Genomic DNA, 16,324 nt, shown 5'->3' with positions numbered 1-16,324 from the left:
GCCATTTCTACTTATAAAGGGGAAGGCTAGTAGTTAGTTGTAGCCAATCTAAAATCGGTAACAGTTGCTATCTTAGAAGCCAAATGCTGATGACAAAATACATGCTATCTTTTTAAAGTACGACTAACAGTCTTGCTATTCAGCACATTTAACAGTGAAAACCATTCCACATTAAACAAACGATAGCTCAACTCTCATTCCACCTGCATCCCTACTAAAATAAGTCCCTTTTTCATTGCTAGCATGTGACACGGCGCTGCGCCGTGCCAACTTTCAAAGCGTCTATGTCACTCCTCTGTGATCATTCATGTGATATGGCCTTTACCTGACAGAAATTGTGAGTAATGGCACTTTAAATTGCACAGCTTTCTCAGTATGTGCACCGCGGGGTAGTGTGTAGGGAAGCGGCCCTGTGCAAGTTTGCTCAAAGTTTACACTGGTTGGCAGGCAACAAACAGTAAGTACCTTGATGCCTTTTCCCATTGGTTTTGATCTAAATCATGCAGTAATTTGTCTTGTGTTCCACAGTTGGAACAGTATGACACAGGTTAACTTTTACTTTCGTGATCAATGTACAACCGCCCCACCCCCCATAATTTATTGCTGTTGTCACTCTGGGTCACTCTGCCACTATCACTGTACTCTACTGTATTAATTTATTATCTTCTCAATTAAATGCTTAACCAGCTTGCTTAGTTAACGTCAACTAAAGCTATCTTGTGGGGTGAACATTTAATTGTGATATTTCTGGTCAAAAATCACCTTACATTGCAGTAAAACAGTATAGCGTCATAATTCCTCAAAACAAGGGTATAACAATTGAAGTAACGTCACTAGAATAGATCGAGTCGCCAATTGTTCTGCATTGTTTACTGTCACGTTTGCTGGTCTTTGCCATTCTTATCACGTTTTTCGTCAAAATGCCTCGGCGCCGTGTGGCGATGCATTGTTCACATTCAGGCCAACAGTTGAGTGGCCAAAAGATAATAGGGCACGTAAATGGACCAATTTGTGTACAGTTCAACTGGATTCCACATTAAGTGGCTCCCAATTCCAGCTGTGGCCGTTCGGGCAATGCCAGTCCAGTAATGTTTTTTTCCTGTCTGCAGATTCATCACAAGCAACTTTGAAACTGTTCAACCGCATACCTGTTCGATTTTGCAATAAACACTTGAAACAAAACCGCTTTTACATTTCCCTACTGGCGGAAATTGTAAACATAGTAAAAAATAAATATTTCAACCCGCGACACAAAAAAACAGGGTGGGGAGCAGCAGCCTGGAGCCAACACTCTAGTCTACGCCATGAGCTGGCATGGCTGTTGATGAAATGAACATGCCACGTCCTCTTGGAAAACTGCCAATCAAGTCAATCTTACTGTATTCACTTGCATTTTATGATTTATTAAATATACCTTAGTTGTGCCTACTAGTACTACCACAATTGAACAATAACTAACTAATTTGACAATGTAGGGCACCAACCCACTATGACATACGTGGCTCAGTGCTAGCATAATATATGGAACAAATAAGTAATCTCATCGTGCGTAATTTACAGCAAGGCACAGCATCAAATTTCAAACAATTTTAGACTAATAATCGTAGCCTATTTAGCTTACCATTCTTCTAATGTCAGTGGGTCTCATGCACTCCATGTCCGGACGTTCGGACACGTTTTCATCATCCCGAGCATCTGGCTCATACATGTGCGGTCCAACATGCATTATTCCAACAACCCCCTCCAGCTCTTCAAACACTAGTATCCCCTAAAATAAATTTCAACTTTCGCTTTCTGAGTGGCTGTCACACTTTCCCCATTGAGCGCTATCCTTGTTGTTCGTCTAATCACGTCACACTTCCGGATTCGTCGCTGCCAGGCTCACTTCGGAAAAAGTTACTTTGTCAAATATATGAAATAGAAATGATTTTTCACGCTTTATTTTTTGTATATTTTATTACTTTACTTAGATTTCATTTGGCATTTTCTGAAATTACTTCACTTTAGGTCTTTACCGTAATCAATTGTTTTTTCATGAATTTATTTGTTGAGCTCAGATGCAAAAGTATTCATTCTTTTTAGAAAATTCAACCAAGACGGTAGCCACTGGTCACATTGCTACTTCATTTGTGCATCAGACACTTCAGAGAGACGAATATTCTTGGATTCTGCCCGCAGCAGCATGCCTTCATTCTCCGCGAGAAGATACTCGAGGTGATGTCTGCCCCATCGTGGGCTGATGAGGCGTTTCCACCGCTGCAAACCCAAACAGATAGTGTCTCATTTTACAGCTCTCTAGTAAGTACTCAAAATGATGCGTTGGAAAGGGAAATATCCAACTAAAAAGCAGGGACAAGAAAACTTTATGCAGCAGACAGACAAACCGACCTCTCGAGGTGATCCGTTGGAGCGCAGCAGCTTGTACACAACAGTGAGTGGGATACAAAGCATGGAGGAAAGGGCCAATGTCCATCCAAACAATTCACCCCACCAAGGGTATATGTACACATTGTTGTATGTTAGGGACTTGTAGTTGATCACATGGAATAGAAACACTCCCTGGAAGTAAATATGACAAATTTGCTACCAGTGGACATACCAAATGTGAAACCATACAATATAACGCTTACCATGCAGACAAGGGGCGTAATGTAGGACCAGCACCACTTCATGTAGGGAAGGGGCTGATAGCCAATCATACGAGCCACGTCATCCATGAAACGGTCTGCGCCTGACAAAACGTCACAAGATACAGTGGTGTCTTGAGATACAAACGCTATACGGTGGCAGGCAACTCAAGGGAGGTGGGGGTGGAGCTAGTGGTAGTTTGTTGAAGTTGGTAGTCAGTAACGCTAACGGAAGCCCGTTTTAGACCGTTTTAGACAGGCAGACCGGCCTGTGGGCTGATAACTATTTAGTCCAGCCGGACAAAATGGTGGATAGATGGCAGAAGGATACCTTGACTGTAGGCGGAAGGAACGAAGCACATATTTTTAGTAAAATGCTATTTACAATACAATATAAGCAGAAGTTTGGAAGCTAATGCTAGATGCCCGAGTCCCCTCATCTGGCTCCTCTCATCGTGGAGGTGCAGCGGCTCGACTGAGTCCCTCTGACTGAGCTTCTCACCCTATTTCTAAAGGAGAGCCCGGAAACCCATTTCATCCGCTTGTATCCGGGATCTTGTTCTTTCAGTCACGACCCACAGTTCGTGACCGTAGGTGAGAGTAGGAACGTAGATCAACCGGTAAATCGAGAGCTTCGACTTTTGGCTCAGCTCCTTCACCACGACAGACCGATAGAGAGTCCGCATCGCAGCAGACGCTGCACCGATCCGCCTGTCGATCCCGTTCCATCCTGCCCTCACTCATGAACAAGATTCCAAGATACTTAAACTCCTCTACAGAATTTCATCTACAGAATCTCATCCCCGACCTTATGAGGGCACTCCCTTTTCCGACCGAGGACCATGGTGTGGAAAAACATTGTTTATTTGAATTTTATTTATTTTCATTACTGTATGTTTTCATAAAGATTAACATGACATGCTTGAAAATGAGTTTTAGTTTAAGGGGGTAAGGCTGCAACAGATTAATGGTAATTCCATTCATTTTAATAGGGGAAGATGATTTGAGATACAAGTATATTGAGCTATGGTCACTGAACAAATTTTACTCATGTCAAGGCACACTGTACTGTGAAAGTCTACTGTATGAACTCCTGGGATTAGTGTAGAAAAGATGCTGGGAATGCAGAGCTAATATCTTACCATAGACCCAAGCAATCACTACACACTCCCAGAAAGCCTGCCACAGCAGAGTGATCCCACTGGCAGAGTAGTAGTCAAACAACTGGAACACATACATCCCTCCCTGGCAAAAAGGGTGGTTAGTGAACACTGACAATTTCAAGTTAATACAATCTTTGCGAACCAACATCTGCTCTCCTGGAGAAATGTTAGTAATAGGCAAATTGGGGTGTTGTATTAGATCCTTCTTACAGTTTTTCAAGGCAATATCGGTTTTTGTACTTGTGTACTAACAAAGTCCCCTTACAAAACTGTATGAAAAAACTAGGGAGTCTCAATTAAAAAAAAATAATGAAAAAAACATATAAGCCGCAACTTTATATAAGCCGCACTTATTTATTGAAAAATTACTGCATTTATAGACCGATTTTGAACTGTAAATGCACAGGTATGTACCTGAATAGATTCATGGCAGCAACTTTGCTGATTAAAACAACCAAGAGAAAATAAACAGTATTTATTTATCTTTATTTCTCCTGTGTTTGAAATCACCAGAGCTGGGCATTCCATCCCGGGGGCGTAACAGTCCTGGACGGACGCCCATTTTTGGGACGGGGACGACAAGTTTTAAAAAAAGGGACGGACTAAGCAAGGGTGGAGGTGGATTTTAGTCCGTCCCACTAATCGTCCCTCATGCGTGTGACGCAGTCGCGAGGCGGCCAAAGTTCATCTCAACCTACTCGGCGAAACGGGCAAATGACAAAAATTGCCTCCGAACGCTTCAAACGCGCCACTAGTTACCCAACTGCACGTACTTACTTGCATTGGGAACGCCCCGGCAGGAACCCTGTGCACTGCACATGTTCGGTCTGCACGGAGGGGAGAAGAAAAAGGAAGGAGGAAGAATGAGACGGAGAAAATGGAGCAGTGGCATATGACCGTAGGAAATTTGAAACCTGAATGCCGCAGCCGCTTCATTTGCACACATCGGAGGGGGAGGGGCTTTGCTTGGTAGACAACGACTGGAAAAACAAAAAAAAGGCGCAATCAAGTGGCCGACACTGCTAAAAACTAATGCAAACAATATCGCCGTCTTGGTAAAGTTCAACAGCTGTAAAAAACTAAAGAGAGTAAAAACATACCAGGTTTAACAAGTTCCTCGCTCACGGTTCTCCAAGCCTGGTCTCTTTTTCTCGTCCCGATAGTGGTAGCTGGCCGTGTCATATAGCTCGGGATGTCCACAAACCACAACGATATCTTTTCCTTCATTTTGCGCTCTCCACACAAGACCCGCCAAGTGTACAGGACGCTGTGTGTGACGTAGTACTCCCCGAAGCTGATTGCTGCCGCGAGGCGAAGAGGGAAAAAGGTTCATTTGCTCAGCGTCCCACCGCTCCAAATGCATCATCCGCGCCACCCCGAACGCAACCGCCCCTAATAATTACATTGACTTCAATTGACTCGCGCCACCAGATTCAATTGAACATTCACATGTAGCAGCACCGAAACTCCTCCTGCGCGATTTGTTTCTCCACACACGGACTGATGGTGTTCCAGTCGGCGCTCCGAAAGCAGGAGGGGAAACCAGCGAGCCTATCAGCAACCTGAAGGGCTGGCCAATGTAAGTGCTCCATGTGACCGGGCGTCTCCACCCATCCGTTCAGAGACTGACTTCTCTCACGTCCACTGCACTGATATATAAAAAATGACTGCTGTTAAATAAAGCAATTACATTACAACTCTCAACTCGCTCACTTCGTCTCCTTACATACATACGTGTGGTGGCAAGCGGTTCGTCAAACCGTTAACCCAGAAGTGGGTGCCCATTAAGGTACGCGGGTTTGAATAGTAAATTATCCATCTTACGAGCTTTAAATAAACCTCTGCCATTAGCATCTCTCCCGCAGCATCATGCACTTTTCTTTTTTGGTGGGTGGGGGCGGGGGTAAGGCCGAAACCGCTTTAAAAGGACGAGGACGGACGGGGTCGGAGGACGATGATTTTTATGGATAAGGACAGAGGGATGAGGACGGAAGGGTAGGCTACCCAGGTCGCGGACGGAGGAAGAATCGACAAAAAAGGGTCAAGTGCCCAGCTCTGGAAATCACAAGTCACTTTAATCATTTTCACTGGAACCCATGAAGTCTTCTTCTATGTTGAAAAATTAGATATTTACTGCATTAACAGAACGATTTTGAACTGTAAATGTACATGTATGTACCTGAACAGATTCTTTCCTGACAGTGCCTTTTAACACGGCAGCAACTTTGCTGATTAAAACAGAACAGAACCAAGAGAAAATAAACAGTACTTATCTTCATTTCACTGCCACTCCTGTTTGTCAGTTAATGTCCACCTTTTATTGCTCTACTACATACTACATACCACCTAATGCATAACCCAGTGCATAGCGCCCTCGCCTGTTGAACTCCTCTACCTGCAGTCACATCCTGTTAATGGCAATTGCCTTGTATTGATTCCGGTTAGAGTGCCCCTAGCAGTTTAAGAAAAATCCACAGAATAGCCGCACTGGTCTAAGCCGCATCGTTCAAAACCTAGGAAAAAAGTAGCGGCTTATAGTCCGGAAAATCCGCAGGGTCCTTTAATTCTGTATTTACTTGACTGAAGTGCAACGTTATGTTTGTGAAATGATGCAACCCAATGTTTGGAATAAATGGGTTGTATTTTCTCATACCTACTGTTGCTGACTGTTGTTCTTTGAACAGTATTACTTGATCAAGTCTCTTATAACATTTCATACTAAAATAAAAACAACAGCCTGCATCATTCTTGCTGATATCGTATCGGATCGATAATCGGTATCAGACAGTACTCTAAGCTGCAATATCGGTATTGTATGGGAAGTGAAAATGTTGTATTGGAACACACCTGAATGCCAAACACAATAACTGACTAATAGTATAGCTTCCATAAATTTTGCACTTCAGCTGACCATTTCTCAATGATTCTCCTGATTGTGGCCTCGAACTTAATTTCTAATGAATATGCTGTGATCCTGAGGGCTGCATTTTTTTAAGGTGAAATTGTACCTCAGTGATCATGGAGATGTCAATGAGGAGGCAGACGACACAGCAGATAGCTGCTACCACCTCTCGCCGCAAGGAGCACATGGTGGATTTGGGGGGAAACATGTCCATGAGTCCAGTTATGAAACCCTCTACCCCAACAAACTGAAATGGAAAAGTACAAGTGGGGAAAGGTAGGCGGCGGCAAGATGTGTGAAATGACATGGAAGATTCAAGACCGTATATGTAATTACAAATGTGCATGTACGGTATATGAACTTCACGATTAACACTAGGACTACAAGAGCAGTCATTTTCAAACTTTGATGTGTTATTACTCTGCGTATATAGATACGATGCTTCTCTCCTTTTGACTTTTCTTCATTCTGTATATATTTCATTTCCATGGCGCAATTTCCTGGTATCATACAACATAAAAAGTCATTACTCCTTTAATGTGGAAGTCAAACCAAAATATTTTTTTCAAGAGCATGTTCTATGCAGGCCCACTAGTTGAAACAAGGCATTCTGATAAATATTGCGTTTGTGGAATAAGAGTTAATCCATTCGTTTTTAGCCATCTATTGGGCAGCCATTTTGTCACTTCTGTCGACTGAAAATGACATCACAACTGATCTGGGCTCAGGTAACGACCAATCACGGCTGACCTGTTTTCTGAAGCGGAGCCATGATTGGTCATTACCTGAGCCCAGAATAGTTGTGACGTCATTTTCAGTTGACAGAAATTACAAAACGGCCGCCCCCTGAGATGGCTAAAAACGAGTGGATTTTGCTGCTTAACTCATATTTCACAAACACAATATTAATCAGAATGCCGTGTTTCAACTAGTGGGCCTGCCGGGAACATATTCTTGAAAAAAATATGGGTAAATTTGGGTTGATTTCCCCCTTTAACTACGGCATGCAAGTCAAGTTGACGGCTTTTGCGGTGGGACAGTGGTGCCGGGCTTCAGTAGCAACCAGTGGCTGCATTGAGAAACATTGCTGGTCAACATGATCTATATATATAAAAAAAAAATTCTTATAGTAGAGGTGTTACATCTGCTTCAAAATATTGACGAGTCTAAGAATGAATTGCCCGACTGACACACAGCGAGTCCAAGTAAAAAATTCCCCTGGCGAGGAGCAGCCATGTCACGTGTGGTAAAATAGGCTGTTAGATGTGAGTCATTGTACTTCGGATTTACTTCCTCTTCTTCGAAGTAAAGTGCAGTAAAGTCTTTTGCCACATGCGTCTGCTTTCTTTCGGCACCAAACTAATACCAAACTAATATATTTTTTAACAGCTGACACGCACACAGCGCGAGAGCTGCACGGGACAATATAGGCGCTCCAACGACTGTTTCTCATTCATTTATTACATAATTTACATTAAAATGTACTCACCACAAAATGTTAATAAACAAAATACCAATATTAGACACTCGAGCAGCAAGTAATAATCATTTTAGTCACTGACGTCATTGTCAGAATGCAACTCAGCGCAATTCATGAAAATGACTGCTCTCGTTGTTCTATTAGTTTCAAAACCCTGGTAGTCCAAGTGTTAATTCGGTAAGACAGCTGTGTGCAGCCACAAGTTAAAAGTAATGTAGTTAGCTTCATACAGAGGTGGTTGCTTGTGAGAAAAGAAGATGGCAGTTCAAACTGTGTTACCAAATTTTAGCCTCTTAATAAATCTTTCTTTTACACAGTTGTTAGGATTCATATACGTACCATGACTGTATTAAGAATTACTATAACCTCTTCTGCTTAACTTTTAAGAATCCTTAATTCCAATAGAAATAGACTTTGCTGCAGAACTCTAATGTTTGTGTCGAACTGAGGAAAGTCTGGCTCAATAGATCAGGACTAATTAAGGAGAGGGGAATGTTCCAAACCAATGTCCAAGAGATATTGTGTTTATAAGCACTTGTTTGCTCACTGTTCTTCAGTCGCTCTCAGGAAATGCTCATGGAATGTGAAGTTCCACCATTTTTCAGCTCCAGGGGACTTCGATTTTTTTTTTTATATTAGGACTTCGAAAGACTAATCTGTCCGCTGATAGTGTAGTGGTACACACGCCTGAGTTGTGTGCGGGCAGCGTGGGATCAATTCCCGCTCAGTGACAGTGTCTATGTGTGCCCTGCGACTGGCTGGCGACCAGTTTGGGGTGTAGTCTGCCTTCGCCCATTGACGGCTGGGATAGGCTCCAGCAACTCACCGCGACCCTATATAGGATAAGCGGTTTGGAAGATGACATGACATGACAAGACTAATCTTATTTTGACTTAAGCTTCCAGTGTCTTGATTAAGGTGTTGGACGCAGGAGACAGGATGAGACACCCAACTTCATCTGGCACTACATGGGGCTCATCATGTCAACCCACACTCTGCATTTTGCCAATATCAAACCACAGTGTGATGGCAATACTTGTGATTTGTGGGATGTTAATGTGATATAAGCAGAGCTGGACAGTCCGTTCGGCCCACTAATCGGCCCTCATGCGTGTGATGTGCTCGCGAGGCGGCCAAATTTCATCTCAGCCTACTCGGTGAAAGGCTTCTTTTTAGGCTTCTTTCAAAACAACTTGTGTCCGGGAGTATATTCAAGCTGCGCGCAGCACTGAAGTATGGCACATCACGCACTTTCATACTTCCGGAGATACGCCGTAGCAATACTGCTGTGTAGTGGTTTGCTGGCATGCTTTTATTTCGAAGGCCGGGAAGTGTAAAGGAGGGGAAGTGTGGAAAATAAGTAACTTGTTGAATGCTTGCAGACTTGTCGTCTGTTGGGACCCAAATAATTATACAATACGACAAAACCAACCTCAGGGCTCACAATGGAAGTTAGTACACGCAGCTGGGTAAGTACGTGAGTAAGTGGCGCGTTTGAAGCGTGTCCACAGCGGGTTTGAATAGTAAGTTAGCCAGCTAATTGTCTTTAAATAAACCTCTTCCGTTAGCATCTCTCCCGCGGGGGCATCATGGACATTTTGTTTTTTTTCTTTATCCGACTAGTAAAATACAAAACGTTTAATAAATCGTAGACGGTTAAACGACTAGTCATGCACACCCTTAATAACAATCATGGGAAATAAAGTCTTACTGGCCAAACGTGAGCTGAGCAATCCTGGCAGCACATTTTCAATGTTGTAATGCGGGACAATATTATTGCCGTCTGATGGACCGAGGGGTAAAAGTAAAGTTAAATTCTTTCCTATTTACTTTCACATTCATGTTTGCGTTCTCATTCTCAATCATTGGCACATTTCCAAAAAAGATACCACAAATGTACTTGTGTAATTTTACACTTGTCACTTTTCCACAATGTTCCTGATTGACCAAGAAGTGTCCAAAACAAATTTTTGGATGTCTTACCTGACTGTCCAAGCCAAGTACAAGTAACATAAGGAAGAAGAGTGCTGCCCAGAATGGTGCTACAGGCATCAAAGTCACAGCTTTGGGGTAGGCTATAAATGCCAGGCCGGGTCCTACACATGAACAATCAAGTTCAATGTAAACAGCATTTAAAGAATTCCCTGAATATTCAACTCCATATTCAGTGAATACTCTGTATAACTTACCACTCTCAGCTACCTTACTTATGTCCACACCTTGCTCTGCAGCCATGAAGCCCAACACAGAGAACACGACAAAGCCCGCAAAGAAGCTGGTTCCACTATTAATGACCGCCAGCACAAACGCATCCCTAAAAATAGAGAAAGGATAGATTCCAAGTGAGAAACATATCATTGGGGTCGGGCGGAATCCTTGCATCTCCAAAACATGTTGTTGAGCCATTTACATTGCATCGCCTGCGAGAGCAAGTCATTTTCAACACTTTTGATTGGTCACTTGAAAAAGTAACACACCAACATGGGAATTGACCAACTGAATATATTTGTTAAAAAAAAAAGGAAATTGACCAAATGTTTGCATAGGTTGAAAATGATACATAGTGTACACATTTCCTTGCTTCATCTGATATTCTATTCTGTACCTGACTGAGAAGGTCCCAAGTGCAAAACACAAGCTGATAAGGAGCTAAATGCAATGTACCAGTGAGCTGTTCAATGTCATTGTTTATACTTACTGGTAACAGTTGTAATAGAAGCGGTTATAGCTGCCCAGCGCAGTCAGGGCACCCAGTCCGATAGCATATGAGAAGAAAATCTGTGTACCAGCATCAATCCACACCTACCACAAAAGAGTAACAATGTTTTAAATTGTGTGTAAAATTCAGACATGTTATTATTAACCAACCAAATATAAACAAACAGACGTGAATACACGTGAATCTACCTGTGCTTTTCCCAGTTTGGACCAATCTGGTTTAAGGTAGTAGACAATACCATCTATTGCTCCAGGTAGTGTGACACCATGCACCAAAAGAATCACCAGAACCACATATGGAAACACAGCCGTGAAATATACAACCTACAAGAAGGACAATATTGTAGAAAATTGAGTATTAATACACTGGATTTTGTAACATTAAAAATGAGTAAAAGATATCATTACACAAAACCTGCTTTTATTTTTTTCCTAGATGTGCTACAATCAATTTTATGATTTGTACAAGACAGTTCCTACCTTCCCTGTGGTTTTAACTCCTTTCCATATGCAGAAGTAAACAATGACCCAGGTGGCAAGGAGACACAGTGCCACCTCGTAGTTGATGGTACCCGGCTCATGAAGCCCGCTAGACAGATGGAGAACTTTATGTCTGTGAGATACAAGACAAGACAGTAAGGATACATAAAAGGAGAATATCTGCACGTGCAAGTGAAATGGCATTATCGACATTCAAGATTTGAGATGATGGAATACCATTTCCAAAACCCAAGATAATGAATCTAAACATGACATACTCCCAGAATTCGATGACCGGGGAGCGCATGCCTTCCGTCTCCATGCAGCTAATGTTAAGGAGCGATTGGTTTGAGGACACATTTTGAGCAGCAGGTGAGTCAACACTGTTGTGGCAGTTGCGGCTGAAGTTGACAGTGCAGTGGGGGGTGTTCCAAGGTTGTCCACAGGTGGCCCACGGCAACGGGTTAGAGAAAGAATGGTACAGAAAGTAGAGACCCCACACCAGAATCATGATGTAGTAGGTGTTGCAGAAGAATACAATCACCATTGAAGCCAAGCCCAGACCTGGGAGGGAGAACACAGTTCGGGACATGAATGAAGTAACATCCACTGGGTACTCTTCATGTCTGGGACTGAGCTGTAACCTTTAAAAAGAGGTGCTATGTTCCAGGCGGAAACCCCTCCCTGCTTCATGAACTGCCCCAAAGCGACTTCCAGGAAGAAGACCGGGATGCCCCCAATGAACACCATCAGCAAGTAGGGGATGAGGAACACACCTGCAACAAAAAACACAATTTGTCATAACCGCATAGTACAAATGCCAGGTTTTTGTGACTTGAAAGGTTCTTTTTTTTTTTATCAAACTTAATCACATCTTTTTGTTTTGCGCAACATATATATATTTTTTAATTTGTAGTGAAGCTCACCTCCTCCATTCTTGTAGCAAAGGTAAGGAAAGCGCCACACATTTCCCAAGCCGACAGCAAAACCCACGCAGGACATGATGAAGTCCATTTGTCTGGTCCAGGTCTCTCTCTCTACCACCCTTGGTACTGTGGAGGCGCTGTCCTGGCTCTGGGGCGTACCAGCACTTCCACCCTCACCGCATCCTGGAATCAGTCCAGACACAGGCACCAGGGAATGAATCGACCCCCCAGCCTCTCCTTCAGACAGGTCTCCAGCTTCCATCCAGAGGCAGTTTTCACCTGGATGGGAAAAGATAAGACTCGGACATCATTAAAAGCTCCCATCTTTTATTTTTCATTGGGCCATAAATCTGTTTAAAACAATCCAGATTAGAAAAGGGTGGGCCATAATCACAGTGAGGATGTGGTATATTTAATGTAAAAAAAAAAAGACTAAAGGCCTAGATAGACCAATCCAACGTTGGCCAACTAGGACCTACGCTTATCCTGTGGCTTCGGGCCGACTGTCGGCACATCATGCTGGAAAAATACACCGCAATGACAGACAACAATGCTGACCATTAAAGTAACTTCTGCGCATGCGTGAGATATAATACCCCTCCATACCATCGGCGGCGGTAGTCACTATTCCTAATGGTTAGAAAACAGGAAAGCTATTGGCCAGGGGCGAATTATAAAAAAGTAAACAACGCATTCAGCTATATTTTTCGCTAACGATGAACTCTCCTGCAAAGCAAACCCTCACGCTCTTGACACAGTATCGTTAAATACTTACATTGTCAACCCTCGCTCTTGTACTTGTAAGATTATTGTTCTCAAAGTCTGTTTTAAAATAAAGCCAAATATTGACATTTGTGTTTAACCTGTTTGCGAAAAGTATCGAAAAGTATCAAAATACATATTGGTATCGGTATTGGAACAAAAATTTGGTATCGTGACAACCCTAGGACCAATCATGGCTCAGCTAGAGTGACCAAATCCAAACTCACCAGATGTGGGACAGGGAATATGCTTGTGGGGGACAATTTGGGATGCAGCTGATGCTCGCGGCAGACACCTAAAATTCATATGGCACAGCTTGCCAACTGTTCAGCAAACTGCTAGTAAAGAGCTCAATCTTGGAGACATTAATTACCAATAGGAGCTCACAATAAAGGCTGTAATTAGTCTCATTAAATCTTGAGGTATATGGACTTTAACAATTGTCACTCACACAATAGAACCTTGAACCTTGTCAAACAACTACTGTAATTCAAATTATTTTCAAATTAGCCACAACAAAAAAAAAACAAAAATAAAAGTATAAATCAAGTATAAATTAAAACTAGTCAGGAGATAACAATAGTACAGTAAATTCAGTTATAAACAAACGTGTCCACCAAAGCAACACTATGCACTTCCAGAACCAAGGAAAGCATTGATGAAAAACTTTAAGTTATGTCCATCACAACTCAAGTCTTTCAGTTTTCTCCAAAACATCGACAGCAATCCTGGCCCACCCCACCATGCACATTCATTCAGCAACACAGAAAGCACCTGGCAGTGAGTGAAACACAAAAATAGCGGCAAATGTGGGCTTTTTGTCACTTGAGCGTTGAACCACTGGGGATTTTAGCTCTCTCAAACAACTCTCCACAATAGCAGGTGCAAGAATATCAGTAACTTATGGATGCAGATTTTGTACGACCACATACCATTTGCTTTGCAGTATCAGACTCAAGTCTGGAAATATAACTGATGAGAGCTTACTATAATACCACAATCCTCTGACCTGTACGACTGAGAGTGTTGAAGAGTGTGGTAAAGAGCCGCCCGAACCGCCCCCCCACCTCCACACACACACACACACACACAGAGCGCGACCCGCCTCCGCGACAGCCTCCATTGTGTGTTGTCTGCTCTCCTCACACAGGCATTTAATTAAAAAAGAAAGTGTCTATCAGACAGGTAGGCTGATACCTACGTTCCGCCCCTGAAGAACACCCATTACGCAAATTAGCCTGAGGTGAATTGATTATCCTCACTCCACCCTTTGTGTGAAAGCGCTACATGACAGAGATGGAGAAAATTCACTCGCTGTTTTGTGGCAGGAACTCATCTGACACACTTTCAGTCACAGTGCCCCATTGCTAAAAAAACAAACAAACAAACAAAAACACTCCAACCCAGATGTAAGAGTGAACTTAACACGTCTTTGGTTGTTTAATAATTAAACATGAACATAACATTAATAAAAAAGAACAGGTACATTTAACTGTAACACTTTGCATGCCCAGAAGTCTTTGGAGCAGAACAGTTCTAATCGAGTGGGTGAAGCTTATAATTAACTCTATGCCGAGTTGGTTAACACTAAATAAATCAACTCTGCCAAATAATTCCAACACCAACTTCCATTTAAACCAGACAGTGTTAAAAATACACTTTTGGGATTGAAATCAACTCTGAAACATTTGACCCCAATATTTTAACACTCCAATGTTTGCTGTGTATGAGCAGCTGTAATTTCAGTCAACAGCAAGTGGCAAAATGGCCGCCCCCAAAGATTGATAAATCTTAGGGGTGGCTTTTGCTGCTCAAGTCCTATTCCACAAACTCATCTCAATCAGAATGCTGTGTTTCAACATATTTAACATTTTGGACTTAACTTCCCCTTTTAAACATCTCATTTACTCTTTCTCAAGTAGATATCGGGAGGACTCCTTTTAACTTTCACTTGAGTCATAACAGTAATTTTACTTGAGTGCTGTGCAATTTTTGGCTCATGTATTCTAACATTGTAATCGTGCTGTGGCAAACAATCCAAACATATTTACCTTTCTCTCACAAATCTTCTTTCCTGATTGCTGCCACTTTGTTTTTGAAACGCTTCAAACTAAAATCATGCACTTTTCTTATGATATGATTATGTGACACGAGCGCTCAGCCAATAGCGGTGAAAAAGAGGCGACCAGTGTTCGGACCAGGTGGGCTGTGTCCGCGGGCAGGGGGAGACTCAAAAGCCGTCGACGAAGCACTTGAAGGTAAGCCTGAAGAATCTCATTGATGGCCCGGGGCGACAGCAGATCCACAGCGAGGGGGAAGGGATTCCTTTTACGTGCAGAACTCTCAGCGGGGGTCGTACGGTGCAAGTATTCGGCGCTACACACACAGACGCTCACTCGTGCAATGCTCCAGACGTTTCTGCTTAGTTCGTCACGGTGATGGGATTATGATAAAGAGCTCGTCAACCATCAAAGAGGCACGTTAGGACGTTCGTGACGCAGCTCAACGGCGCTTGTTATTTAGATTCGTCAGCATCATGTTATGCCCACTAAATCTCTCTCTCTTTCTATCGAGTGGATGGCTGAAAGGATTTTCTAGTGAGGTGAGTGAGGGGCTCCTGATAATATAATGGATTTTCATGACTTCAGTGGTTTAGTTATTTTATAAGGAGGTTGTCATTTTTTTTCAATAAATGCATGATACACAGCAAATGCATGTTCGATTTGAAAATAGTATAAACAGAATTTGGCCATAGAATGGTCAACACAACAGTAAATCATAATATAAGTGAAAACAATTGCAAAAAAAAAAGGTTTCACACGCAAAGGTAACACAGATGCAGCACTGGACAGCGCCCATGTGCCTGCCATGGCCAATAATCAAGACAAAACATCCAAAATTGGACAAGTACTCCATATGCATAATTCATGAAATGGCAATATTGTTTCAGGTTACAACATAATATCCTAAGAAATTATTAATGGTGGAATAAATAATATAGGGCTATAATATACAATAGCTGAATAGCTGCAGGTACAAACAGATTGTGTCTAATGATTTGGATCACAACATATTAAATTCAGAAATTAAATGAATGATTACATTAATTTGACGATAACGGGGGCTGTTTAGCAGCTGGGAGCAATGGACTGTTTTGGTGCTCCTTCAGGACCTGGCTCGTTTTTCCAGTCTCCCTCTTTTTCGTCCCCCTGGGAGACTGGATTTACTTGCACTCTTTAAATAGGTGATTTTCTTGATCACAAAAC

The 16,324-nt window shown here is 42.4% G+C and overlaps 1 protein-coding gene across 5 annotated transcripts; it reads right to left on the bottom strand.

Moving 5' to 3' along the window:
- Positions 1-1,951: 1,951 nt before the first annotated feature.
- On the bottom strand, positions 1,952-15,568 carry LOC147152979 (sodium- and chloride-dependent creatine transporter 1-like). 5 transcript variants are annotated; one of them, XR_015090135.1, is made up of 16 exons: positions 15,110-15,568; positions 12,297-12,575; positions 12,015-12,146; positions 11,649-11,934; positions 11,371-11,503; positions 11,080-11,214; positions 10,871-10,974; positions 10,362-10,486; positions 10,156-10,268; positions 6,799-6,939; positions 5,194-5,439; positions 4,891-5,091; positions 4,705-4,770; positions 4,568-4,617; positions 3,770-3,872; positions 2,685-2,731 (listed from the first exon to the last, which is right to left on the bottom strand). XR_015090135.1 is itself a non-coding variant. In XM_086055565.1 (14 exons), the coding sequence occupies exons 2-14, from the start codon at positions 12,556-12,558 to the stop codon at positions 2,119-2,121; spliced, it is 1,944 nt and encodes a 647-aa protein (XP_085911691.1). In that variant the 5' UTR covers positions 12,559-12,575; positions 15,110-15,557; the 3' UTR covers positions 1,952-2,118. The 5 variants fall into 5 exon arrangements, 2 of the variants coding, with proteins under 2 accessions (XP_085911691.1, XP_085911777.1); XR_015090137.1 differs by lacking the exon at positions 3,770-3,872 and adding an exon at positions 2,523-2,559 and having other exon boundaries at positions 2,631-2,731; positions 4,891-5,439; XR_015090128.1 differs by having other exon boundaries at positions 4,891-5,439.
- Between the last annotated feature and the right edge of the window lie 756 nt (positions 15,569-16,324).

This window comes from Filicampus tigris, chromosome 1 (genome assembly GCF_054856515.1).
Source record: "Filicampus tigris isolate MCC_2025a chromosome 1, RoL_Ftig_1.0, whole genome shotgun sequence".
Lineage (NCBI taxonomy): Eukaryota > Metazoa > Chordata > Actinopteri > Syngnathiformes > Syngnathidae > Filicampus > Filicampus tigris.
The sequence above is the reverse complement of the archived record's forward strand: the minus strand, read 5'-3'. Positions and strand labels throughout refer to the sequence as shown.